At 38.5% G+C, this 27,465-nt stretch overlaps 3 protein-coding genes across 7 annotated transcripts in view; 1 reads left to right on the top strand and 2 right to left on the bottom strand.

Annotated features, from left to right (window-relative positions):
* The window catches only part of TPR (translocated promoter region, nuclear basket protein), a 43,260-nt gene extending 42,361 nt beyond the window's left edge, over positions 1-899 (bottom strand). Inside the window, exon 1 of one of the 2 annotated variants that reach the window (XM_054210573.1) lies at positions 688-899. In XM_054210573.1, the coding sequence (XP_054066548.1) occupies positions 688-838 (151 nt within the window). In that variant the 5' untranslated portion in view covers positions 839-899. The remainder of the gene's footprint in view (positions 1-687) is intronic. The other variant, XM_054210572.1, reaches the window with a different exon arrangement.
* A 111-nt stretch (positions 900-1,010) lies between these two features.
* On the top strand, positions 1,011-18,470 carry ODR4 (odr-4 GPCR localization factor homolog). Of its 4 annotated transcripts, none has more exons than XM_054210576.1 (14): positions 1,011-1,073; positions 2,318-2,438; positions 2,874-3,002; positions 3,269-3,364; positions 4,493-4,599; positions 5,299-5,335; positions 5,458-5,598; positions 6,225-6,320; positions 6,826-6,891; positions 8,213-8,341; positions 8,958-9,048; positions 10,662-10,847; positions 15,969-16,061; positions 17,260-18,470. In XM_054210576.1, the coding sequence occupies exons 2-14, from the start codon at positions 2,340-2,342 to the stop codon at positions 17,325-17,327; spliced, it is 1,338 nt and encodes a 445-aa protein (XP_054066551.1). In that variant the 5' UTR covers positions 1,011-1,073; positions 2,318-2,339; the 3' UTR covers positions 17,328-18,470. The 4 variants fall into 4 exon arrangements, with proteins under 4 accessions (XP_054066551.1, XP_054066552.1, XP_054066550.1 ...); XM_054210577.1 differs by lacking the exon at positions 1,011-1,073 and adding an exon at positions 1,080-1,429; XM_054210575.1 differs by lacking the exon at positions 1,011-1,073 and adding an exon at positions 1,080-1,575.
* A 4,423-nt stretch (positions 18,471-22,893) lies between these two features.
* Positions 22,894-26,124, bottom strand: PDC (phosducin). Its single transcript, XM_054210580.1, has 3 exons — positions 26,049-26,124; positions 24,119-24,279; positions 22,894-23,421 (listed from the first exon to the last, which is right to left on the bottom strand). The coding sequence occupies exons 1-3, from the start codon at positions 26,107-26,109 to the stop codon at positions 22,894-22,896; spliced, it is 750 nt and encodes a 249-aa protein (XP_054066555.1). The 5' UTR covers positions 26,110-26,124.
* Positions 26,125-27,465: the final 1,341 nt, after the last annotated feature.

Below are 27,465 nucleotides of genomic sequence, written 5' to 3'. Positions count from 1 at the left end.
CAACGTGGAATTTAACAGAAAACATATAAACCTAAGACTATTTGAAAGCTGGGTAAACAAAACACTATTTCTCTTCCATGCAAGGATCAAAGCAGACTGAAAGGCTTGTTAAAAATCTGATTAAAAACCGGTTTTTAAGCCCATTTTGAATGCAGTTTTAACCCTGAACAGTCCTTCGCAAAAGAACAAAAAAAGTAAAAAAAAAAAAAACAACAAAAAAAACAAAAAACCAGACTCCTCTTGCCAAGGGAAAGTGAGAGAAAATACCCTATCACATCTCACCCGAAGGGCCCCTTCCCAGCCAACGGACACAGCCCCGCCTCAGGGCCCCTTCCCAGGCGGGGGGCGCACATATCCCCCGCACAGGCCCCAGCTCACCCCCTGAAAGCGTTTCGAAGACAACACGGACGCGTCAGGCCCAGCCCCACCTCCCTGGCTCCTGAAGGGGACCGCGGCACTGCTCCTCGCTAAAAGCGCATCGGAGGCGGGTGGGGGGACCCAACCCGACCCCAGCCTACACGAACCCTGCCAGCCCGCCGCCCCTGCCCGGGCACCGGGACGAGCAGATACCGCTCAACCCTTGGGCAGCGCAGCCCCCTCCGCACGGAGCACCCCGGGGCCTGCCCCGTCCCCGCTGCCCCTCGCCTCCGTTCCCGTCCTCCCGGCTTCCCCCCTCCCCAGACTCACCACTGTCCACCTTGAAGCGCTCATGCCTGGCTCGGAGCCCGTCGATCTCACTCTGCTGGTCGGCCAGGAAGCGCTCCAGCTTCCCCTGCACCGGCTTGGGCAGCTTGGAGAGCTCGGCCCGCTCCAGGAGCTGCTGCAGCACGGCCGCCATCTTGGAGGCAGGCCAGGGCACCGCTGCGCCTTCCGGCCGGGCCGCCACCGACGGCCACGCGCCCCACGGCGCAGCCGCCACCACGCCGCACGCGCGAGCGGGGGGAGGGGTGCGCCCCGCGAGGTCACGGGAAATGTAGTTTCCCAGAGAGTACGCAGAGGGCCTGCGGGCACTTCCGTTTCCGGTAGGAAAACGCTTTGCGCCATGTTAAGTGAGGCTGTAGTTGCTGTTTGAGGTGTGAAAGCGGTTGAAATCTACACAGGAGCCCCTAGAGCTTCGTCCCGAAGCTCGCCGCGACGCCTTTTGGCTTTCTAAGGCGTCCTGCGCCGCCGGGAGATGCCGGAGGAGGCGGTGCCGCTTCTGCCACTCGGAGCATGGCGGCGCCCTCCCTCGGCGCGGCCTTTTCCCGCGCTCGGCTGTGGAGGCCGCGAGGCGGGGGCGCGTCGGTGCGCGTCATCCCCCTGTGCCGGGGCGCGTGCGGCGCCGGCCGGTGACGCGCGCATTGGCCACCTCAGCTCGCGGCTCAGGCGGCAGCGGCTCTGAGGCGGCGGTGGCCGAGCCTGGGGACCCGGCGGTGGCCGCGCCCGTCAGGCTAGTGCGGGGAGCGCTGGGGTGGCCCGCGCCCCGAGGCGCTGGGAGAGCTGTGCGGGAGCCACTGCCGAGCCGCGGCCCGGGCTCCAGTGCCGGTGCAGACGGGTGCAAGGTGCTCTTGGCCCGGCCGTGTGGGCCGAGGGGAGGTGGGTGACAGCCATCCTCGCCCCGGGCCAGCGCTTCATCTACGCCATCCCTGTGCAGCTTTCTCTGGCAGACAGCGTTGAGGGGACTCAGAATGCCCTTTGCTTCCTCACCGTGTGCTCTTTGGCTTCAGCGTTTTCATAGTTAATTTTTGAGAAAGCCCTCAATATATTAAGTCGTTTTCATAATAGGCCTGTGTGGAAGGGAGGAGTGTCTGTGGCAGTCCCCATGTCCTGGGTTCTGTATTCGTGTAGCTACTGATAGGAGCTGTACAGATGGCCTTTGGGATGGTCTACAGATTCTGTGCTTTTAATGACTTGGGAATTGGTAAAAGAAAATTGTGCACAGCATGTTAAAGTACATGTGTAGAATTTAGCAAATCCCTCAAAGAAAGAGGAGTGTGAACGCAAAAAATTAACACTTTATGTTCTGGCCTCTGATGAAACATGATGCAGCAAGAAATTGTTGCTTGGAGACATGTTTTTCCTAGTATTTGCTTGCATGACTTTGCCATGTTATTTCAGTGGCAGGTATTTAAAATAGTTTTCTTGCAAAAAACAATCACATCCTTTTTCATCTAGTATAGAGTTACATTTTTCATAAAAAAAAAAAAAAAACACTTGCTGATTGTAAAGCTACTTAACTAACCTTTATTGACGGAGTATTAACATATTCAGGATCTTTTATGTGAGACTCGTGTAACTGGTGTAGTAACTTCGACTTTATGTGTTATTTGTTTTATAGGTTGAAACTATAACCTGCAGCAATGGGTAGAACGTACTTTGTTGAGGAAGCAATTGGGCAGTATCTTTCAGACCTCAGCACAAAATTAAAGCCTTATGTCACTGGCCTGTTAATAGGGCAGGTGAGTGTGTAATATCTGAAGTGTGTTCCATTCATTTATATTAATAGGGAAAACTCCCTTGACCTTAATCATCTGGGATAAGTCTGTTATCATCACATTGAGCTTGTATAATGCAGGAGGGTGGTAATATGGCCAGAAGGGACTTCTGTAAAGGGTTTGCAGTGTCAACCAACTACTCAAGTCTTTTAAAATTGTTTTGTGAAAGATATGACACACAGAAAAGAAATTGAAATTGTAAAGGTAAAACTTATCACTAAACAAGGCTTTAAGGCAAAGGCAAATTCATGAAGGAATTATTTTTGTAACAGATTACTATGGAGTTTAACAATACCAACTGTAAAGCTACTATACTATACAGTTACTATACTACACGGTATATTCTTAGACTTGATATCTACCTCATGGTATATTTGCTTATATTGATGTTTTTGAAAGTGTTCCCCTCAAAGAGACTATGTAATTCGGGCTGTTCGAACGCCTCCAAAGGAAGAACAGAAGGAAGAAAGCATTCCTTCAAAACTGGCATCCATTGATGAAGAATGGATAACTACACACGCCAGTCAGGTAGCACAGTATGAGTTAATGAAGGGGGTGGGAGGAACAGAAAGGAAATGTCTTACAAAAACGATCTCGTCGCTTCTGTAATCTCAAGCCTTTTTCTCAAAGTAAAAGAATCTTTCTAACCATGCTAGGCACAGATATTTTAAAATATATATTTATTATTTTTTTTAAAAAACAAAATAATCTGTATTGGTTTCAAAGTTTATATCAAGTTACATGGATGCTAGATCTCTGATTCCTATTAATACGTATTCATTTTTATTTTTAAGGTTTCTAGAATGCTTCCTGGAGGCTTAGTAGTTCTTGGTGTATTTATTATTGCAACTCCAGAACTGTCAAAAGATAGTCCAAATGCTTTGCGCAAGGTAAGGAGATTTCCTGGAGGAAAGACAGGAATATTTTTGGTTGTGTAGCAGAATAATTTTCTATCGTTGTCTTGAGTATAATGGTTGTTTTGTTGCTTCATTTCTAAAAGCCCAACTGTTCTGATTTGCTGTATGGTTTTGAGACTGAAACCTCAGAAATCACTGTCCTTTGGAACTGTACCACAGCTTGTATTTGCTAACTTTCTGTTTCTTGTGATGTTTGTTACTGCAATAGCAAATCTTACTGTATTTATTGGAAGTGGACGTTGAAGAAAGCATTTTCAAGGTTTATAGTAAGCTAAATCCTTGTGGCACAATTATTAGCTTTTTTTGTCTGAATGAATTGTTGAGATTAGAGATACTTACAATAGTGAAACATCTATAGTTCTGATTCCTTTGAAAGGAATACCTTGTATAGAACTAGTGGTATTTGACTTAGGTGTGTGGGTTTATATTTAGGAACTACGGAGAACCTACTACTGTCTGATAGACTTAAAATGCATTTTTGTTACAGTATTGGGGTATCTAGTGCCACATTTAGTTCTGTTCTGTAGATGTGGGTTCATTTTATTGTTTTCAAAAGTAAGCATAATAAGTGATTTAAACATGAGTAGGTTTCGAAGCCTAAGGTCCAAGATTCAGTTTTGGCAGTGCAGTGCCATCATATCTCAGTTGTGATTACTGAAACTAGTAGCCAACACAAAAAAAAAAAAGTGAGCTGTGTCAAAGTCATCAGTGATTCCTGAATTCTTTTTTTTTTTTTTTTTTTTTAATTGATAGCTATTTTGCACAACTGTCTTTCCGGATCCTCAACCAATAGGCATAAAGCTCTAATATTTTTGTAGGGAGAAAAGCATGTGAGTTGAATATGTGAATATGTGTTGCTTGGTTCAGTTTATAAGGAAGCTGAATTAAGATTTCAGAAGCAACTTTCGCTTTGGAGTAGTTGCCTATGATTCTTTGCTGAATGTTCTTTTAACATGACATTTTGGTGGCATGTAAGCTGTATTTCGCATTTATGCATAATTATGATATCACTTGGACTTGGAACTTCAGTGCAAGACTATTTTCCAGAAATATAATGCATTATTTTTGCGGAAAAATCTGTAATACTTTTTTTATCTTTAGCTGATCTTCTCAGTGGAAAAGTCCTTGACTAAAAGAAGGCTCTGGAAACCTGCTGAAGAGGAGGTCTCAGACAGAGCAGCTCTTCAAATTTGTTCTGCTACAAAAAAGTATCCTTTATGAGCAAGGTTTATTGATTGAGACTGCTACCCCCAACCCTGTTCAGTAGTTATTTCTAAATAAATGATAAATTGGGAGGCGGAAGTTGTTTTGAGTTAAGATAGGCATAGATCAGTAAGTTGAAATCATGAAGTTTTCTCATTAGCCATGAGTAAGACTATTGACTCTCTTACCCTTGCAAAATCTCCATCATTTCTTACTGTTAGGTTTGTGTGTGTAGTGGCATCAAATTATGCCTTCCTCAGACAGTTTTGATTTGCATAAATTGAAAAGAAGTAGGAAGAAAAAATGTGGAAGTAGGCAGGTAGTGGGCATGTGGGATCTGTACTAGTGCAGAAGAACAACGCTGGGTCTGTTGGCAATGAGATAATATAAGGAGAGAAAGCAAGGCTTTTCCTTAGAAAGGTGAGAGAAACAGGGACAAATTGCAAATTGGCGCGTTGGTGATTCTCCCTGAGAATACGTGTTGATCTTAATATATTTGTGAGAGATGGGACAGCATCACTATGGTAGTTGGAGTTTACAGTCAAATGTTTTTCCACTTTTTTACATTAATAAAAGGTGAGAACTTTCATCAGAGCGTAAATTAGCTCAACAAAGAAATTAAGTAAAGGACAAAGTTAATTGTGAATTGTTCTTGTTTGGATTTTTTTTGCTTTTTACTGGATCTTTTTCTTTAAGTAGCAAAGAGTAGTTTGCCGAACCTATGATGTGCAAGATCCAAGGGTAAGCGCGTCATCCTCTGTGTCATATACAGCTTTTAATGCATGACAATAATGTTTAAAAAAAAAATCTCTTGAGTTATACAGTGTTTTGTAGAATGCTTTCTTGCTTATTTCTGCTCTCAGAGTTCAGCTAAACCAGCAGATTGGAAATATCAGAGTGCTCTGTCTGCTTCCTGGTTAGCTTTGGACTGCACAGTAAATGTTAATATTCACATTCCACTTCTTGCTACTTCACCGAACCATGACTTGGAGAAGAATACCAAGGTAACTAACCAGTTGTGTAGTTGGTCTCTACGCTACTTTTTCTATTGAAAATTAAACGAGAGAGAAAGATTTGAGTAGCGTGAGTAGAGGAGTAGGACTAATCGTCGGAGAATGTTTGGCAGTTATTCCTCTCTTAAACGTAGTTTGAAGTTACTATGAAGCATTCATGGTATAAAAAACATGGATAGCTTTTCTTCTGCTATGCTTAGTGTTGGCAGTTTCCTTTGTTCAAACTTATTTAGCAATTCCCATGAGTATTCCAACTAAAGTCTCCTCTGCTTCACCTAGTGAGAGGTTACATCCAATTAGAACAGGGGTATGGGGTGCTTTTAATAAGAATTTACTTTCAGTTGGTTGCTTCTGTCTCTACAAAAATCAAATCTCTGGGGTAGCACTTAAATATTTTGAAATGCTTGTTTGTTAGTGAATATATTCTGAACATGTTGGTTTTGAGATTTGTCTGTGGAAAAGCATATAGACAATTTTTTCAGAGACTTTAAAACTCTCTTGGAGTAACTGTTGAAATGTGTATTTCTATAATTCTCAGCATGATACTGTCCAACTCTTTTAGTGAAATTCTCTTTCCTCTTTCTTATGAGACTTTTGTGGTTTCACTTTTTTTAAAGAATGGATTAAATCGATGGTCAAAACAAATAGAAGACGGTGTATTTCTGATCAATGGACAAATCAAAGATGATGATACAGAACTACTGGAAGGGCATGTGAGTAGTGAACAACAAGGAATTGAACTCTTAATAGATGCATGGTTAGAACCTCCAACGTGATAAGCATTGATTTAGATGTCTTCTTGTACAATATTTGTTGATCTAATTGGCCTATTTTAGGTAACTAATGCACAGGACTGCTTGCGTTCCCATCTTCATTGCTGCAAATTGCCTTTTCTTCCTCTGGCAACGCAAACACAATAATTATATGTGAGGTCTGACTAAAAATTTTTCTATATGCTGTCTCCTCATTAAAGAACATGACTAAGTAAGGTGATGAGATTTCTAAGACCTATGTATGTCTAAATGTTTAGACATTTGGCTGATGCATTCATCTCTCCTTTCATTTTTGTAATTATATTCTCATGGCTGTTTACTATGTGCCATTTTTCTCTCTTAAAAGCTATAAACTAGGGCACATTTGATACCATAGTGAGGAGATTTTGATTCAGGGAGATTTTTTTTTCCTGTTTCATGACACACAGAATTTTTTTCCCCTCAGAAAAAGTTAAGAGGAAGTACTCAATCCAGCACTCAGTTTTCTGATGTCAAAGTTCTGACACAGCTGGTAAGTATTTAGTAGTTTGTAAAGTATAACCCCTTTGTTATCTGTAAAATAGAATAAAAAAATAAAAGAACATTCTGAATTATTGTCTAGAAATCCAGCTTATTTTGTCATAAGGCTTTTTATTCCACCGCAGATATTGGCTGTGAAACTGTGGACAGATCTGCATATTTTGTGTCTTTGGAAATTCTCATGCTGTGATAACTGCATTGCCTAAGAATTGCACAGTACAGCTGCAAGGAAAATTTGAAAAACTGGTTATAGAAATGAAATCCCGCAAACTAATTCATTTGATAGTAGGTTACCTGTTAGTACCTGCATATGTTGATTGCAAGGTGACTTTGCATCCTTCTGAAGTTCACAATCACCCCCATGCTTCAACTTGCCATGGCTAGCTATGGCTATTTCTTGAATGCTTTTGTCAGAAGCTGAGTCACTAGTTTTGAATTAAGGTATGGATCGTGGGAGCTGAATCATAATCTCAAGCTGTTGGGTCTGTGTCAGGAGTTTCCTCTCTACCAGAGGTTCTGCTGACTTGAACCCTGAATTAGGTGCCCCAGTCTAGGTCCTAAAGTCCAAATGCGTCCAGGCTTCTTGCACAGCTCAGGCTATCGTGTTTTGTCAAGTAGTTCCTGGTTTCTCTAAGGTTACATTGAGCAAAACTTTTAGAAATGTTAAATTTTGTTGATGTATTGTTCCAATGGTTAACCACCTCAGAGAAAGGGAAATGTTTTGTTTTGGCAGAAATAGTTTATGCAGTTCTTGTGGGAGTTATGCATCCCCGTATTTCCAGGTGTTGTCCTAGAGTGCTTCGTACAACACACTCATGGTTTTGGTAATTAGGGTGAATATTTCTAGGCAACAGTTTGATACACTTCTAAATGTGACCACATTTATAATTTAGTGCTAAGTGATTGGATGACTCTCAGGATACTGTAGGTTATGCTGACTACATAGTAAACATACAAACTTCACTGTTTAAAAAAAAAAAAAAATCTTAAAAAGATTTCTAGGTTGCAATACTAATATTAGCCACAAGTCACTTGCTTGGAAAGTTTTACAGGTCTTATAGATGCAAATATTTAAATCGCAAGAAATTGAACATCTGGAAAAGTAAACACATTTCCCATAATGGAAAAGGAGAGAGATTTTCAATCTTAACTAACAAAACTAACTAAATTAATAAGAGTTATAAATTATGAGGGAAAACAGGTTATAAGTAAACATCTTAAGGTATGCTACTAATTTCCTAGTGCTGTTTTTTGTTACTCATGCTGCAAGTGCCTTGGTAACAAGATAAAACTGAAACATGTTTATTTTTCAGTCTCAGGGTTCAAGTCACAGATCGACGGCTACAGTCCAGGTCTGCAGTGGTTCCATAAATCTCAAAGGTGCTGTGAAATGCAGAGCCTACATACATAACAACAAGCCAAAAGTTAAAGAAGCTATTCAGGTAGTGAAAAGGTTGTTAGTTCATCAGAAACATTTTTCTGAAATACATGAAATTTGTCATATCGGTATTTCTTTGCCAAAATGCCATGGACTGAACTGGGCTGTGTGCGTATTCAGTTCCTTTTTTCAGTTCTAGCAGTATGTCTCCTGTTGCTAAGGCTGTTCTCTGGTGAATCTTTGCGCAAATTGTCGAAGTGATTAGGCTTTGAAGAATTCTATTAAAATTGAGAAAAGATTTCAGACCATATTTTTGTATGTGTAGAGGTAAATACATATTTGTTTGTTCAGTAAATTTTTCCCCCCTTTTTGAGTCAATGCCTTGTGATTATTATTGCTTGTTCTTAGCGGTAATGGCTAGAATTTGTCAGGTCTAATTCTAACAATACTAAAATTTTCCTCAGCTCTTCATTTTTGTTTTGTTGGTTTTTAATTTTAATTCTTTTCGTATTAGCTTCTCTTTATTGGACTTTCAAAATTCTTTTTAGAGTTTTTATTTTCTGTGAAAAACTATTCTTTCAACATGGGTTAAACCTATGAGGGACTTTTGTTATTTCCTGGTAGTCAAAAGCTTTGCAAATGGCTTTTATATTACTAATATTTTTGCTTTGTCCTTGCAGGCTTTGAAAAGAGACATAATAAACACATTGAGTGATCGGTGTGAAATACTATTTGAAGATATGATTATAAATGAAGGACCTCACAAAAAAAGTAGGCATTAAAAAAAAACCCTGTCAGCTTACATTTGCAGTGAATTCTGATTCTTAGAAAGTTTTGCTGTTGTACTGGTGTTCCAGTATGGTTAGAGCAGAATTAAAAATAAATGGCACAAATTCTGTTTGGCAGCCTTGACTTTTCTTAAATCCTGAGGATTTTTGTCAAGTTCAGATATGTTCTTTGGCATCGCAGCTTTCGCACCAAGTTTGTATTTAGTTCTCATGACCACAAAATGCAATTTCAGCTTCTTTCTCACTGATCAGAAATTTTGTAATTGCAAAAAATTCTGTAGTTAAAACTTCTGTCACTGAAGTTCTAACTGTAACTTGCACACTTTAAATTTTTATTATTGTTTTTTAAATAACTGCATGGTATTCCTGTTAGTATTGAAGGATGCTAAAACTTGGTAGAATTAAAAGAACCGGCTGGACATAGACTTCCATGTTCTATCACCTATGTGGTGAATGCTAGTGGATGTGAGCTCTGAAATTGAATAGTTCATCTCCATTAAATTAAATATGGCATTGTGTGTGGTGATTTTGATGTGAAGAAGTATCCTGATTTTTTTTGTTTTTAACTACTGTAGAAATGTATCATTTGTGTTGTCTCTGCCCCCTGGACTTCTTGTCATCAAATACTGTGACAAGCTTTGTGTTTTTTAAAGAAGTAGATCTTATTTCAGCACCATGAATAATTGCTGGATTGCATTAGCTTGAATTTAACAGAGCACCATGCAGTGGCCAGAACACAATGCAAATTGATCTAATGAAACTAAAACTGCCTGTTGTGATGATATTAAAAACTACAGGGGTATTTGGTGAGACCAGATCTCCTCGCTCATGCTAGGTGATTCTTTAAACTTTGAGTCAGTGCAATGGTGTCAAGTTATCTTCTTACTGTTGTGTTGGTTTGGTTTTATAAAACCAAATATTATTAGTAGATTGAAATATCAATTTGAAGATCTTATATGAAGGAAAGCCTTTTAAGATATACTATCTTTGGTAGTGATTTTAGAAAAAATAGAAAAGAAATGGAAACATTTTGATTGTGTAGGGAAAACCAATTCATGTTCAGAATTACTATTTACTTTTAGGATAATGTGGTTTGTTTTGGTGTTGGCCAACTTTATCTGACCTGCATGATTTAAACTTGACGTTTCCAATTGCATGCAGTTTTCAGTTTCCTCTTTAGGTGGCAGCCGAACTTTGTGGCTTTATGGTATAAAGCTGCCAAATGTTTGCAATCCTTTGTGGTGTTGAAATCACGTGCTGTTCTGTGTACACTCTTATCTGCAGTCTTTCCTAGAGTACTTTTGCTAGTCATTCTAAACATGAAAAAAGTCTGTTTAACATTTTATGGTCTGTTTTGCAGGTGTCTCAGGTATTTCTGGAGAGACTGATTAAGAACATAGATCAGTGTAACAGCAGACAAAACTTTCATAAAGCAGTAACAACTAAACAAGCCATGCCCAAAACTAGGCGTTTTACATGGAAACCTTTCACAGTTCTCTTGCAATAGCTTTATCTTATGGTCAGAGATTAATGAGGAATCTTATCATAACTGGCAAGGCTTTTATTTGGATGGTATTTTTCCCCCTTTTCTTTTAGATTTTGAGAGGGAATATCATGTCTTGCCTCAAAGACTGTTTGTCCCTGTTGCTGGATCCAGTGTGATGCTCAGTGATTATAAGTTTGGTGATGAGGCTGATGCTGAAATTCAGGAACGTTTTGTTGAGATGTTGGATCAGTCTGTGCAAGCTGAAGATATCTATATAGCAGAGGAAATTAACACAGGTAAATACGATATCTGAGAACAGGAGCGGCTGCATCACAGATTACGAAAATGTTGACTAATAGCATAGGCCAGTTTTATCCAGATACAGATACGCTCTAAGGGCTTATATCAATCTAATTACAGTTTAAATATATTTGAGAGAAGTGGTAAAGGTTCTTGCAGTTTTTCTATTTGACTTGCAACAGACCTCTGTCTCTCTTTCCTCTCAAATGTTTTGCTCTTTCACCGCATGATCTGTGCAAACATGGCTGTAGCTCACAAACTATAGTTCAGTTGAACAAGGCTTGCATACATTACTCTGCACATGAATTAGGGATGATCCTACGTTGGCAAATACACTGTAAGAAAAACCCGTAAAGCTTTATATTCTGGTTACTTTTTGGTAGTTCAACTTTGCTGGTTTAAGAGCTGAGTACTGCTACTATTTAGAATAAATTAGAATAAGAAGTTGAGAGCTTCATTCAAATCTACTGTTTTTTCACTAAATATTAAAAAAAAAATATGTAGTCTAATGTGTCTTTCAGGAAGTTCCCATGCTAGAACCTGACTCTCTCCGAAATACAAAGTAACTTTGTTTGTCTGAGTGTTTTAATTTATGTATCAAATGCAGTGCCCAGTGCCCAAATGTGAAGTTTTGTGATTCACCCAAAATGGAAAGAAAATTGAAAGTTTTTCATTTTCTACTGAATGTCTTAAAAGTTTATGATCTGATTATGAGAATGTTATATTCCTTTTAATGCAGGTATACAGATATTTTGTTATAATTTATTTAATGACTTTCTTTTTCTGAATATTTCTGGTTTATATCATTTCCTGTGGTTGTTGTCAATGTAGGGGCAAATCTGTAGTCGAAATGCATCTAATAATGCTTCCTGTGACCTTATCGAAAAGATTTTTCTTCCCTTTTCCCCCCCATGAATGTGAATATGAGCTGCAGGTTACAGTTTTACAATTTAATTTTTTTGAAAAATAACACTAAATCTTAGATAAGAACTTTGGACACTTTTTGATGTTAGTATTTGGGGGCAAAAAGTGGAAAACGTAGCCATGAGCTTGCTGTGTAGAGTGAACTGTGACTACTGATATTCTACTTGACCTACTTGTTTACTTGTAGGGGTTTTTGTTTCTTAATTTCAGAGATAACCATAAATTCTCACGTCTTTCAGAATTAATCAGTTTTCCCAGGTTTTATCTGAACCTGTTAGCAGTGAAACGGAGTGGTTATCTTTAAAAGATATCTTTAAAAGCTCAAGAACCTCAAGAAAAACAGGAAAGACAATAAAAATCTCCCTTGCATTATACGAATAACTTTAATAATCTTAAAGCTAATTATTACTGAGTTTTAAGGAGTTAGTATAACTTAGGGAGGCAAATTAATATTGTTGTGGCAGTGGAGATAGGCATGGGAGGGAGAGAGATGATGATTCAGTTTAACTTTATTGCATTATGGAAGGATGTATGATCTGGAGGTAGGGAGAAAGCACAATTAGACTAACAGCAATGCATCACAAAGATTTGATGCCATTAATATGTGTAAAATGACGTCCAGGTAGCTGACAAAATGAATTTTTGTGTTCTTGTAGCTTTCTGGTTATAGTTTGGTGTGTGGGATTTCTTTTCTTCTTTTTTTAAAAAAAAAAATCTAAAGTAAGTGCATAGCAGTAGAAAGGGGAAAACATACAAAGAAGATTTCACTAAAAAACTGAGACTGGCCTTGTCCCAGTGAACACCATAAGGTTTGTCCATAGAATGGGGTCTGTTAATAGTGATGATAGTAATAATGCTATCAGCACAATGCTGTTTGATGCTGATAATTATTGCTATGGCATTATTAACTTGTGGTTTATTAAAATCACAAGTTATTTATACACTTTTATTAAAGCCAGGAAGGCTGTTTTAGAAATTATACCTGTTAACTGTGCAAAAAAAAAAAGTGTTCTACCTTGTAAAACAAAAGCCTTAATCTTGCAATTTGATTTTTATTGGTACTTGGGCATGAAGTGTCTTAAGTATTGCTATAAACATGTTTTTGTGACATAATGGAGAGTTTGGGGTTTCCCCTGTGTAAAGTCAATGCATCATTAGAATTTGGGTAGCATTTGTTGTTTCTCAAAGCTTAGTGCTATTTTTATTAATAATAATTAATATTCAGCAGTGGTATAAAAATAGGTTTGTAATCAGTTTTGACATTAGCTTTTTTCTTTGTATCAAAATTCCTGTGGTCTTAGGTGCTAGCCTTGAATTAACTGGAAATATTGTCCATAGTGAAGTTCTGGGGAAAGTTTGCTGATAAAAAGAATTGTTTAAAGTTCAAGAACATGAACAGGCTTTTAAAAATAATTTCTCTTTTTGTTGCTCTTTAAAATATGCACTTGAGAAGAATAGGATCTAATCAGTATAGCCAAAAGATTTATTTTTTGAGCAGTTTATAGTCAAAACATATGAAATAAAGTTATTTTGAGAAGGTCAGTTTTATGTGCTTACTTAGTACGGCCCCTGCTACTGTCTCCTACAGTTTTATTCTCTTGATTCCTTGTACAACTCTGCAGTGAGGTCACTACTGGGTCATGCTTTAAGATTGTTACATGGAAAATAGAAAGTAAAACCTAACCTATTTATAATTGAAAGATATAAATAGCTTTGACACTGTAGTTTCAAGGTATTTAGTCCTTTAATACAAGCAATTGGAAGCTTTGCATTTATGATTGGCTTTACTAAATCCCTGCTCTTCCTTGGAGCAGGAGGTGGGGGTGGTGTGTTAAATACCCTGAGTGGATAAACATAAGACTTCAGTAGTGGTAATTGCTTCCCCGTCTTAGCAAATTGAAGAATTAATGAAGAATTAAGGATTCATATAATTGTTACTATGAAAACTCTGTGTGATTTATACTACAGCTGCTTCAAATGCAAGTTTTCCATAACTTAATGGCGTAAATGACTTTGGTAACTAAATAGCTCAAGGGTGTTTCTTTTTTCATTTTTCCTCTTTCTTTTTTTTTTTTCCCCCTTTGAGCAAGCAATCAAGCATTGCTGCCTTGATGTGCAGCTTCAAAAGTTACCTTCACAAAAGTGCAATAGTTCATATGAAGGTGCAAAGAAATGTAAGAGTTAGAGTGCACTAACTATTCTACTTGCTCATAAAAACTAAAGAAGAAACTAAAAAAGAAAAACCTAAAGAAAGAAACCTGCTGGATCGAGACTTCAAAGATGACCCAAGAAATGTGGTCAGCTTCTCTAAAAGTGATATGTTATTTTAGAGAATTGAAAACTAAGTAGTTTGGAGAGAATGTCGTGCTCTTACTGTGCTAGCTAAGGTACTTACTCAAAAAGCTGTCTTGCAACAATTAGTAATATGTTTACTCTAGTTAAAGATTTTTTGCTCATATTTTAAGCAGATGAGGGTGTGTTTTCCTTTGCAAAAAAAAAAAAATAATGATGAAACTAAAGCCTCATTGGGTACCAGTGGGCTTCAGAGATATGTAATAATTTCTCTTCGAAAACGCACCCTTTGCGTTGAAATGTTTTGTCCTTACTTTTATTTTACATGTATGTTCAGCTTGCAAGAGATCTCAAAGCCATGTTTATGCTTAGTGTATGCATATGTATGTATACCTATATATCTTGCTATCCTTGTTAGGTTTTATATTGGACAGTTATTAATTGCTCTGCTGCATTTCATCCTCTACAAAGTTAGTGGGTTCAGGGATAAAAATGGCTAAAGACAGGTCCTAAATGTCTAGTTTGATTGCTTTTGTGTAACAACAGATCTTGTGCAAGTTTGACTTGATATTTTGAAGACAGTCATGCCCATGACTCATCTTAGACAGAAGCAACCGTTCTGATCACACATCTAGATTATACATTTCCCCCATAGCTAATGATATGATAGAGAAAGTACTTTTCCATGAATCATTTTCATATGAATCATGCAAGGGATGTGCCTTATTACTCAACTATATAATTTGTAATTTATAGGTGATTGACAACCCCAGTCTGGAAATGGGAGATCTGTTTTTATTTAGATCAGTATTCCATGGACTGCTAAAACTTTATATCTGGTACTGCTGTGGGTTTTTCTTCATCTTCTGAACAAGAACAATCTGTTAGTCTTTTTTTTTTTTTTTTTGTTAGCATGCCCCATTCTGTTCTTTCTGAAGACATCCAGATCTCACTGCAATAGCACAAACACTTTCTCTTACTGTTTACTTGTCCAGAAGATAACTGCAATAGTAGCTACTGAATTGCAATCGGAACTTTTGACAAGTGATGCCTTAGCAAACTATCCTGGGAACAGGAAGCAAGTTAGACCTTTGGTGCATCACCATCAAGTAGCCTTATCACTGAACCATGTAGTCCAAAGCATGCTTGCTCTGTGTGGGACAAACGAACAAGTTCAGCTAGAGGACTCAAGATTAATCCCCTTCTTTCTCTCTTCCCCTTCTCCAACAAGCTGGATATAGCCAAGTGATTAGGGAAATCTTCGGAAAGGAAATAGATACGGGTTTGAATCCCATCATTCTGGGAATAGAGTCAAGCTCTTCAACATCCTGGCTGAGCAGTCTAAGGATTTAGTAATTGTTCCAAAGGGGAATCTGTCCTCTATGCCTACTCTGAAAGTGTATTTTTAAGGAATCTTCGAAAAGGAATTTCACTACTTTGAGGAAAAAAAAAAAAAAAGCCAAAACCAAACCCATTTATGCCTGTTGAGTAGGGAATGATGCTGGGCTCGCTCTTTAGTGGCAATGGGGTTTGCATGTAACCCGAACTCTGGACAAATGCCTTTAAAGTGAAGCCTTTGATCTTAGACGGTGGTTAATCATTCATTTTGGTGGTTCCCTCTCAGAGCAGGCAAATTCTTCCCAGGAGAATTCTCTCCCCTTACGTAAAGGAGGTTGGATATGTTATTCTGGAAGCAGGGTGTGGAAAACGAGTTTTGGAAGCGGAGCTCCTTCCCAAACGTGTTTCTTCTCTCTCTGTGAAATACTATGGGGTTTTCTTCTACCATAAATACTTCTTATAAAGTTGATATCAAGTTCTTGGCCTTTTGCATTTATTCAACTGTAAAACACAACTGTTAGCTTTTCACCGAGTATTTATTTCTTCACTTGATTTCCATGCAGTTGATATTTGTCCAGTTACTGACAATGTGGATGACACACAACAGAAGCAAGTGACAAAAGCAACATTGCTGTTGAAACTTCAACAAAATATGGGTATGTTACTTCCAACATTTTGCTATGGCAATCCAGAAACTGTAATGAGTCCTTTCAGTACTTTTAGATTCCACAGCATTATTAGTAAACTGGTGAGATCAGTGCAATAGTGTTGTAGGTGCAGGGTGTTTCTGGGGAAGAAAGAACCACAGCCCGCTGCTGGAACAAAACCACTGTTTGCATTCATTCAGTCTACAAGTCAATACAAAAGGCTTATGTAGCTTTATTTGTTTTTTGGAGAGCCACCACTTCTATAATTCTGTACTTTAAAAAAAAAAAAAAACACAACATGGTTGAAGGGTGTTGTCAAGTAGGCATCCATAAATCGGCTAGTGACTCACTAATTCTCTTCCCAAGTTGACAAAAACATATGGGCTTGGGTGCTAATTGTCAGCCTCAATAATTCACGGAACACGAGCCACAGAAGTCTTCTTCCAAATACAACTTCTCCATGATACTAATTTGTCCAGCTTTAATACATCTGTCTGCACTTGGTACAGTTCTCTTTGCTGTGAGCTTTGACTGTCTTTTCATATTAAAATACAGTTACATTTTAGTCAACAAAACAGTAACTTCTGTTTTCTATTAATTCTTAGAAGTAGAACAAGGTAACTGGAAGATTAAAGAGTAGCAGTAAATATGTATTTGCTCTGGATGCAAAAATGTTTTGCCTTGAATCATCATTCAGGTGTTTTGGGGTTTGTTTTTTTTTTGTGTCATCTTCTTAAGTGCATCAGTAACAAGCATGTTAATCAATAGGAAGGTGACTGTTGTGCTACAAAGAGACTTACAGAGTAGCTGTAGTGCCACACAGAATCAAAGAAACTTACTAGCTTTTGTTTCTTACAGCTTAAAATTTTGTTTTTCCTAATCTGATTCTTAGAATTAAGCAGTAGTGCAAAGTTGGTGCATTATTTCATAGGCTGGGACACAGCTAAGGTACTACAGAAGTATGCAGTCAACTGGATTTCTGGAAGGATCCTACTCTGATTAGAAATGTCATGTGGAGCTTTTATAATTCAATTATTTGACATTGTAGCTTCAGATTTAGGCTTAGCAGTGGTAGGTAGTGTTTGGGGTGGCTCTTATTGTTTCTCCTCCTGCTTGTCATTCACCTTGGCCCTGCCCTCCCCACCCTAGCTGCTGCTGACTCTGCTGCCATTGCCACTCACTGAACGCATTTCCTTTGTTATTTTAGGTGTGGTAATAGCAGCTGCTGTTGCAGTCTTTGCATCGATCTTCTCTTTCAACTACTTCAGTGATTAAACTCAAGCAAGCAGAGCTTCATGGAAGTATTGGCCAGTTACAAGATGGAAACATCTGGGTTTAATATACTAGTAATTAAGAATGGTTGCCTAAATATCACCAGTTAGATGTGCAATATAAATTGTAATGATAGGTTCAGTTACCTTGTTCCAGCATGCACTTACTATATCAAGTAGAATCATGCAGTTACAATATCAAATAGAAGATGAATCAAGCTTACAAGAAGCTAACCCTGTCTCTCTGTGTAAATGAATGACAGTATTATTTTCCGGAAGGATCCCTTAAACAAATGTACAAATGTAGAACCTTCATTTTCTTCCTACTTGCAGTTTTAACGCAAAATGCTACTGCTGATGTTTTTCAGGCTGTTAGTAAGACTAGCATAGTTACCTGGTATGACGATTCTTGCCTTAAGGGTTCCTTTGCTAAGAGAAATCTCATCTCATTAAAGTTTATTCGGGAAAAATTAGATTTAAGGAAGCCAACATTCCACCATATGCATTGTTTTGGGTAATACTGGTTAACTAGCGTAACAGATATACAAATAGCTTCTAGCAGTTTAAAGACTAATCCAATTCAGCCTGTAAATACCTTAGTTCAAGACCTGGAGAACTCAGAAATCAATAAAATGCATAGAACTTTTGAGATGTGTTTATGCCGCCTTTTACTCAGTGACTCCTGATGAGGATTTCTCTGTCCAGCTATGATTCAATCATCATTCTCTTGGAATATTAACTATTTCAGCAACAGCTGCATCTAGGCAGCCCTGGGGGATTATCATGTAGATACATGAAATTTGTCAAAATTGTTTGCCACTCAGGATTTTTAGACTATAAACAGATAGCTTTCCGTTATGAGATATTTTCCTGGGTATGCTAGGCAATAACATTATTGTTTAGTTACTGAGAGGAGAAGGAGGGAAGAATTTAGTACCGTTAATAAAGATAGTTCTTATATGAAATATGATGTTTACTTGGATCTGAACTACAACAGAAAAGAATTCCAGATTTTAGGGCATTTTAATACCACTGCAAATTTCTTTTTTGTATAAATGCACTGGAACACTAAGAAAAAATATAAACAGTTCTAAAGCATAATTAAGGATGTACTGGGATACTTTTAATAAAAGGTGACTATGAGAAAGATGTCTTAAATACCATTGCCTCATCTGTGTATTCTGTTTTTACATGCTTGGAAAAAGATCTGCTTTTAGTATTGTAAGTATATTTTGGAATGCAATGTTGATCTTTTGTGCTCAGTATTGCTCAAGTAGGTCCTCTCAAAGGAAAGTGAGTGTTGTAATGGAAGCCCTGTTTTCAGGGTAAGTCCTTCAGCTGCTGCATGTTTTTTAGGTGCATCTTATTCTGTGCAAATGAGTGAAATCAATAGGCAAAATGGCATTATGCAGAAGCAGATGATTCTGGATGACGTTGAGTGCTATCTAGAAAATGAGATTATTTTTGTCACGTGCTTCAAAATATGGTTTGTTTAAAAATTGCTCTGCGAAAGTCGCTGTTAGATGAAAAAGCAGGGGAGTAATGAGGAGAAATACGTTTGTCTTTTGTCTCTTTTTGTGTCTCTCTCTTTTGGGGGTGGGGGAAAGAGGGCATGCTTTTGGAGGTGAAATAAAAAATGATTATTCTGTAGCTGCCTGTTACTCAAAACTCAACCATCAAAATGAAGTACAAAATTTGAGATGCTAAATATCTTACACCAGAGAAGAAAATTGTCATGAAACACACTTCCAATAGTTCTTGTTTAGCACCTGTGGTGTAAAAAGTAGAGGTTGTTTGGAGGTATTATTCCATAGATTCCCTAGCAAACAACTCTGTTTCTTTTCTCCCTGTGCAAGCTTATTCACTGTTTAGTAAAGATCCTCTTCTTTATGGTGTTACTACAGACCGTCAAATTAATCCTTCAGCTTATTACTAACTAGGTATCAAGGATCTGTGGAAGTCTAATTTTCCAATTTGAGGTTGGAAGAAAGCAAAGAAAGAAGTTGCTTGGGATGAGATTTCTGCTTTAATACAGGAGACTGCATTTAACCCCCATCCATGCAATAAGAAAATAATTTAACCCTGTCAAAGAAAAAATGAGTAATTTGACTTGTATCTACAGATTGAGAGTTCCAGCCATGACAAGTAGTGGATGTAGAAGAAAGCAGGTTCTCACTTGTCTAAGAATTACAGAACTAATCAAGAGGGGATTTTGTTGTCCTCTTGCTTCCCATCCTTTTTCTACTGTTAGCCGTTGATAATGTAAGAAAATTATTTTTTTAAGGAAAAAAAAAAAGGGAAAGCAACCTTTTATAAGTATTTCTAGAACGCTGCTTAACTTTTGCTCAGGTTTCATATAGATATATCCTTTTCCTACTACTCATGTAGTCTTCTGAGTCTTTCAGTTTGTGAAAACTCCATCGTGGCTGAAATTGAGGTTTGTTAACTCATATACATGACTGCAAATAGATCTTTATTCTAATATGTAAGAAACTATAGGAATGGTTGGGACTTCCGCATCTGAAAATCTGTCTCTTCTTGGTGTATTTCTAAAATTGATGTTACGGAATAATTTTACAGACACCTTATTTTCTGTGCTATGTAGTTTTAAAAAGCCTCAGTGGTCTTGTACAATGGCGTTTATAATTCCTTGCTTATCGAGGGTAGCATTCAGCATAACATACTAGAGCTTCTGTTAGCAGTTTGTTCAGCAGGGACACCATTGCTAAGTACTTCCTCTCCTCCATTTTCGTCTGCATCAGAGTATTTGAGGACACTTGGGGTCTCTTGACTTTTGAGTCAAAAGGGAGAGTAACCATAGCCAAGGGTGGCAGGAAGGCTGCTCCCATGTGTTTATTAAAGCATTTACTTTTTGTTATTCAAGAATCTCCAAATAGTAGCACAATGTTTGAGTCAGGTCTTGCTTTTTGTTTTTAATTATTTTTTTTCTGTAGAAATATGGATGACTGCAGTGATCAGAGCTTTATTTGCAACTTCATTAGTCATGAGCTTCGGTTGAGGCTTGGCGTCACATGTATGTTTTCTTTTTCTTTGTTTTTTTTTAAATTACAGGTTGAAGGAAATCCTGCTTAAGCATGCTTAATCTGTCTCTTAAATTGGAGTGTCAGCTTATTTCTTACAACTACCTATAAATGTAGTTTCTGTGGTGGTTGTTGTTTATTAGGTTTTTTTGCTTACAGCTTGGCTTCTCAAAGAAGTGAAGCTTACGTGAGCGGGCTGCTGATGTGCAGTCTAATAACTTTTGAACCAAGTTTGACAAAGAAGGAAAGTTCTCAAGAATGTTAAGTTCCCACCAGTGACTTGGAGTTTTTCTGGTGTGTAGAGGACAGACGTTTTTCATGCCTCTTCTTTAAAACATGTCATGAAAAAATACAAGGCGAATATTGTCCTGCTGCTTAAGGAACTGGTTATTCTTGTGATAGAAGATAATTCATTATTTACTACGTAACCTGTTTTAAGGCCATGAGATTTTCATAGCATTAAGTGTATCTGCAAATGGTGGCTTTCTGAAGAGTCAAGCGACTGATGCAAATGAAATGTTAAGATGAAGGTGATTTTAGCTGAGGAGTAAACATCATGCCTCCGTAAGGGGAAAAAGGACTGCTCTAAGGGAAAAGCTTTATTCCACCTGGAGTTCTGTCAGAAAAACTTATGACAGTCCTGCATGCAGAAATCTACAACACAGAAATAAAATTTTGGGAAGATGCTATTTGAATTCTTCGTCAAATAAAAAAATGATTTGTTTTACAGGTTGAAGAAGATTGTACATTGTTAAGAGATGATCAGGAACTTGATTCGTGTTGCCTAGTGTACAATGAGGTGAGGTTTCTAGTGCTCTGTTAAAATATTAATCCATGGCAAAACAATGTTAAAAGTAGAAATTCAGGAGCATTTTGAGAATCCCTAAAATTGGACAAATAAAAAAGATATATATTCTTTCTTTCTTTTTTTTTTAACCATTATTTAAAACAAGGCATAAGTTGAGTTTAAATCATTTTGTTTGAAAGGGTATCTCATGACTCCTTCAGTAATGTTTTGCAGGGTTATATTTCCCAAATCTTTTTGAGTGGAATTGTTTCTTTGTGCAGATCTGTTGGAAAGTAGGGTAACTTTCAGCTGCCCCTGTGAATTTTGCAAGTGAACGAAAAGTGGAGGGAAAAAATGTGTTTAAAAGAGTGATAAGAATCTGCTTTTAATGTGTGGGTTATATCACTGGAGCAATGGTTCCTTGGTGCTGGCCACTTAATACTCAATTCTTACTGATCCATCTGCAGAATTTCACAGGGTGACATTTCCATGGTGGGATCTTGACCCAAAGCACTCCGAAGTGAGCAAAACATGAAACTATCAGATCAAATAAAAACTGGTGAGTCATATGAGTACTGAAAATAATCTTTAACATTTTGATTCTCTCAAATGTTATCAGCAAAATTGTATGCGGTTAAGATACAGATATTTCTATCGTCAGAGTAAGATACAGATATTTCTGTCCTCAGGGTAAAATTCAGTCTTCGGCTTTGCCAGTGTGCAAAAGAAATCGTTGAAATGTGGACATGTTTTGTTGTTTTGTATCAGAATTGGAGGATGTGGATTTTTTTTACATCTACAGAGAGAGAGAGGAAGGTTTATAGTGAGTTCACCTTGTGTTGTCTTCTCAGATAAATTGTTACGTTGTGGTTCTCAGCAGCATCCCTTTGGCAAACCTTAAAACTTTAAGTTTAGTAAATGTCTAGTGAGTGCTTGCTAATATTTCACATGTTTTTAAGGTTAGAGTTGCATACTACCAATGTATTTCACACTTCCAATGGCAGGTTTTGAGAGCTGTTAAGCTTTATTCAGAGTTATTACATAAGCACAATATACTTTTTCAGTAACTCACAGACATTTTAAATATTACTGTTCAAAATAGGGAGCAACAATGAACTGAAATTAGCTGGTAATGTGGCTGCGTTAGCTGCTTGGATGACAAACTTACAGAAGCGCTGAGCTAACGTCTTTATTTTCATGAATATTGCAAGTTAAATGCAGAAGCGTAAAATAATATCCTAGATACCTAAGCTGTTTAGGAGTGCAAGAACATCAGGCTATTTCTCCTTAAAACTGCAGGATGAAATCTTGGTCCTACTGAAGTCAGTAGGAGTGAACCAGAGGAGCCAGGACTCGCCATAATTCCAGAGCATGGATATGGGTTTTTTGTGTACACAAAGGGATGGATCAGTCCCATTCCTGTTGACATTAAGCTCTTGTGCTTATTGGAGACACGCATGGGCTCTCAATGTTTAATTATTTTTTTTCCTGAATTTCTTAGAGATCACCAATATCATCTCCTGTTCTTCCTATTACTTGCAGTTGATGTGGAAGTAATTATTTACATGACTGTATGTGTTTTAAGTAAAATTCACATACTAACAGTTAGGCAATGTTTATATATATGTATCTTACAAATAAATTAGTGAAGACAGCCTTCTCTAAATGAGATGGGTGTTACTGAGATTGATTTACAACATAATGAAGAGGAAAGGGAGACAGTAAGGACCATGGCTCTCTAATTATTCAACATCTTGCTCATCCGTGTTGCCATTTCCCAGTGCTGGAAGCTCCCGTTCAGGTAGCAGCCCATACTCGTTTAGGAAAGACTCCACATCCACAGCAAAAAACTCCTCATTGAATTGTTCAGAGATGCTAATGAAATTGCTCAGAAGCTCCCCGCCCTTATAGACAAGTAGAGTGGGAAGCACTTCGTTTGAGAAGCGGTCTCCAGCCCCCGTGTCGGAGGCCTTGATCTTGCAGAACTTCACAGTGGCGTACTCGGCCGCCAGGCAGGTCAAGCTGTTGTTAAGAGCATCGCAGCCCTTGATGCCGTCTTCGTAAATGTGGACGATGACGGTGGTAGTTTTGCGTTCTTTCTCAATGGCTTCCAGGAATTGTTCCCCATTCTGCAGCTCGCACAGATAACCGTATTTTGGCCCAAAACTCAGCCTCTGATGCATATCCTGCATGCAGCGCTTGCGGTACTTTTGTAGGCAACTTTCATCTTCTTGCTCATCATGAATTAATTCATACTCCTGCATGCTCATCTGTGAATATTGAGAGAATGTTATATTAGTAAGTGGTCATCTGTTGGCACTGAAACAGGAAGAGACTAAGTTGTTGTCTAAAGAGCATCACATCGAAAGCTTAGCCAGAAGTACAGTCATGTCCTACAGTGACTCTGTAAGGTCTCTTCAAGAGATGGGTGAAGATCCTGTCTCAACACTTGCATGTCAACTTGATGGTATTGAAGATAGTTGCCATGTTTGGAAAAAAAACTTCTGGATCTTCCAGAGTTGGTGGGAATTTTGCCAGTGACTGTAGTGGTGTCAAAGTTTAATTCCTGTGGATTTGGGTGTTTTGGGTCCCCCCCTTTCAGAACTGGTAAATGGCAATGAGTGACATTCAGGCTCAGAGCTCTATCCTGACTAGTAGGGTTTTAAACGTGTTAAAAATTTTCCATTGCCTTAACCGAGGATAGAGCATTGAGGCAGGGAGGGGAGGAAGAAAGGTCAAATTCTGTGTTGTGTGATATGGTGTTGTGAAATATGCTGCTTATCTTACTCAAGTTTGACTTTGCTTGAGAGAGTAGTAGATAGATGGTTGGACGTGCATTATTTCTGTCTTTATGGTGTGAGCTCTGCTAAATTGCAAAGGAATCAAGTCTGGCAAATTCAGGATTTTCTAGCTTATAACTGATATGTTTTACATAGAATCAAAATTAATTTATTTTGCTTTACTTACCTTACGGCAGAATCTGTCTCTGGTGTCTTTATCATCTTTACTGAAAGATCTGTGTGGTGAAGACATTTGTCTAAGAATTTCTTTCTTGCTCGAGGATAAGGAGTCTCTATCTTCACTTTCTAATTTAAACTTCCGCCAGTCATTGATCACACCTTTGGGCCCTAAGAGAGATGAAGTTAGATGAGAAACTGGTTGCCACAAGAAGCCGTCTTAAGAAGTTTCTGCTCTTTGATGCTTTGTCCTGTGCTGCAGTTTATCCGTCTGCCCCTCTTCCTTCCAGAGCACTCTCCAGGACTGCTGAAAAGCAGAGCTTTGTGACCAAAGCATTACATTAGCTTGCAAAAGAAAGACAGACAGACCACTTTGGTGGTCTGGTTCCTATCAGAATCCTGTAAAAGGATTGTGGTGAACTACACGAGTAGTTAAAAAGGATGAGAATGTCGAAACCTGTTAAAACTGACATGTTGGCCAAAACTAGTATTTCGTAGAAGCATATTTGCATTTCTTTATAGACGGTGTATTTGAATATGTAACATGCTTAGGGACTTAGAGTAAAACTAAGAATACAGGACACTTGAGGTTTTGGGGTTGTTTTTAAGTTCATACATGTTCCACTGGAAGAGTAACCTGTAAGAAAATGCTATGATAATTCTGATTGTAATGCTAAAATCTTGTAATGCCAAAGACCAAATCTTGGTCTTCGGAGATGGTTAATTAAAGCAGTTAAATTTTGAAATGGGGAAAAAAAATAAATTTCAAAATTCCAGTGGTGTTTTTCAAAACAAAAATGTTAATCTACATTTTTAGATTCTAAAGCAAAAACAAGGAATATTTTAGTGTTTTCAGAGTGAAGTTTATTTCTATGGAAAATTTAGAAAAGGCTAGGTAAGCAGCTCTCCCTCTTAGAAGAGAGATGTGGTGTTGCCAGTTGCCAAGACTCGGTTTTGGATTAAATTTCAACGTCTTGAAGTGGTGGCGAAAGGCACTACACACCTCAGTGGAAAGGGAGGGTGACCTCATCTTTTGCAAACAAGATTCCAAAGCAGGAATTAGCCTGAACCTCTTGGCATAGTGATAACAGTCCAGTAGCCTGATTTACAAAACTATTTTGAAGCCTAGGTGTGGATATAGTGCCCCACGTTTGGGTCCCTAAAAAAAATATACGTATATAATAATCTTAACCAGCAGCAGCAAGAATGGCTTGGAAAGAACCCCAGAAAGAGTTATTACAAGAGCTACATTTACTATAGCACAAAGAAAAAGAAGCCCTCGGAGCAGAGGAGGGAATGATTGCCATATAGTTACCTGTTGTTGGGGTGGGATGAAGTGATACCCGTCTTTAGAGCTGAATACAATGTCAGTACTCATAAAAATCATGGTGATTGAGTGCTGGATTAAAAAGAATTGTGATTCTGAGCAAGGATGCTTTCAAAGCTTTTAAATGCTATGCTGTGTTTGCCAAAAGGATTTATAGGTTTGCTTTTAGCACTGCATGTTCCTTCTATACGAAAGAAAAAATAATTCAGCCTTTATAGTGAAACCTTACAACCTAGTTCTAGTGTGTGAGAGTTTTTGTTGCTCTTCTGTTTTCTTCTCTTTTCCCCCGAAGAAGAAAGGCCATTATTCATGACTGAAGCAATAAACCAACAGGAGCTGCATTGGGCCATTGCTGTTGGTGGCTTCTTCAGTTGTCTCCTGCGTTTGCCATTTGCTTCAGTTATGAGGAAGACTGGCATAAAGATCAGTTCAGTGTCACCTGCCCTTCTGTGAGGGGCATCACTTACTCCAAAATACATTCTCTTTGGCTTTGGAGCCCATGTTTCCGTCCAAGGGGTTTGGCAAACCAATTGGATCTACTTGAATTCTGGGCTTCCCCAGTGAACAGGGACAGTTTAGCTTATTTAAAAAAAAATGCAGTTAGTTTCCTTGCCTGTGTGTGTTGCCTGCCCTTCAAAATCTTCTTCAAAGCTGGTGTTGGCATTTTCTTCCATTTTGGTGGCTGGAGTGGGAGACGCTGCAAGTTCAAAAAAGGAGAACGGTTAATAACAAGCTAGAAAAGGGATAAGTTGGCAGCAGGTACAGTGCAGTGTGTAATTTCCTGCAGCTGTTATGTATCAGTGCAGATCAAAATACACATAATAATTGTAGAGTTTCTCATCATCTCATAAAAAGCAATTAGGATATATGTCAGTCTCTTTAAAAGGATGCCTGTCCAGATTTTTACTGAAAGTGCCTTGGCGAGGGTTTCTTCATTTTACTGTTCCTTCTCAGCCATCAGAGAATATTGGGAACATGGTGTGAAGGAAGTAGTGGTTGTAAAACTTTCTGCAATGGGAATGTGTAGTGAGTTTTCTGTTGGGTTTTTTTTTGTTGTTGTTTTTTTTTTTTTTAATCCCCCTTGGAATTGGGAACCTATTAGTTTTCCAAGTGCTCTAAGTATTTATTTTTAAGGGTTACCTGGACTGCTCACTTCTCATACAGAAGACGGAGCCAAGTATTTGAACCTGTTGGGCAAGAGACCTCTGAACATCCCGGAGCTAGACTGCTTGTACTGGTTGGGCCGTGTTTGTTACAAAACAGAAAGAATTATGGGGGTTATAAATCAAAATCACTTTCCTGTTCCACCCTTTCTATAAATAAGGCAACCTAAGGAGCCAGACAGCAATCACAGGGCGCTGCGATATGGCAGTACTCAAGCAACACCCTTTTTATCTTTTCTGGTGGAGTTTTTGAGAGGTGAAGTAGAACTGCAGTTTTTTGAGGGAAGAGGTTTCCCTTCGTGTGTTCCCATCGACGGGACGAGCCCAATTGTGGGTGGTCCTAGAGCATGACAGGGTGGCAGGGTTTGGCCAGAGCATCAAGCTCTCAAGGTCAGGCCGGTGTTCTGCTGGTTCCCAAAAATCACAGTAAATGTTCTTGGAGTCCTGCAGCTTTCATGAGAAGGTTAGTTATCTGTTTCAGGAGGATATACGGGGGGAGAAAAGTACCCATTCTTCACATGCGTTTTTACTACACTGCTGATAGACATTTACATAGCCCTCTGCATGAACTCTGCCACCACATAGCACTGAGTCTTTTCTCATGTTGCACATCAGTCACAAGTTTCCTTTTTAGTAAAAAACCTGTAATTCTAATGTGATAAAGTGTCACTGTCCACGGGAGTCGTAAGACAGATGAAGGTTCCCATTTAGTCTGGACTAATTTTAGCGGTTCAGATGTTAAGGTAAGCGTGATTTGATTTCACAGTTAATCCCATCTTGAAGCAAACGCTAAAATGTCATGCCACGAATGCCATATTTAAAAGCCGCTGGCGTGTTAGACTAGAGTGACATTAGTGTTGTAGCATG

The sequence above is a fragment of the Rissa tridactyla genome, chromosome 8, assembly GCF_028500815.1.
Source record: "Rissa tridactyla isolate bRisTri1 chromosome 8, bRisTri1.patW.cur.20221130, whole genome shotgun sequence".
NCBI classification, from domain to species: Eukaryota; Metazoa; Chordata; class Aves; order Charadriiformes; family Laridae; genus Rissa; species Rissa tridactyla.
This window is presented reverse-complemented; position numbering and strand designations above follow the sequence as displayed.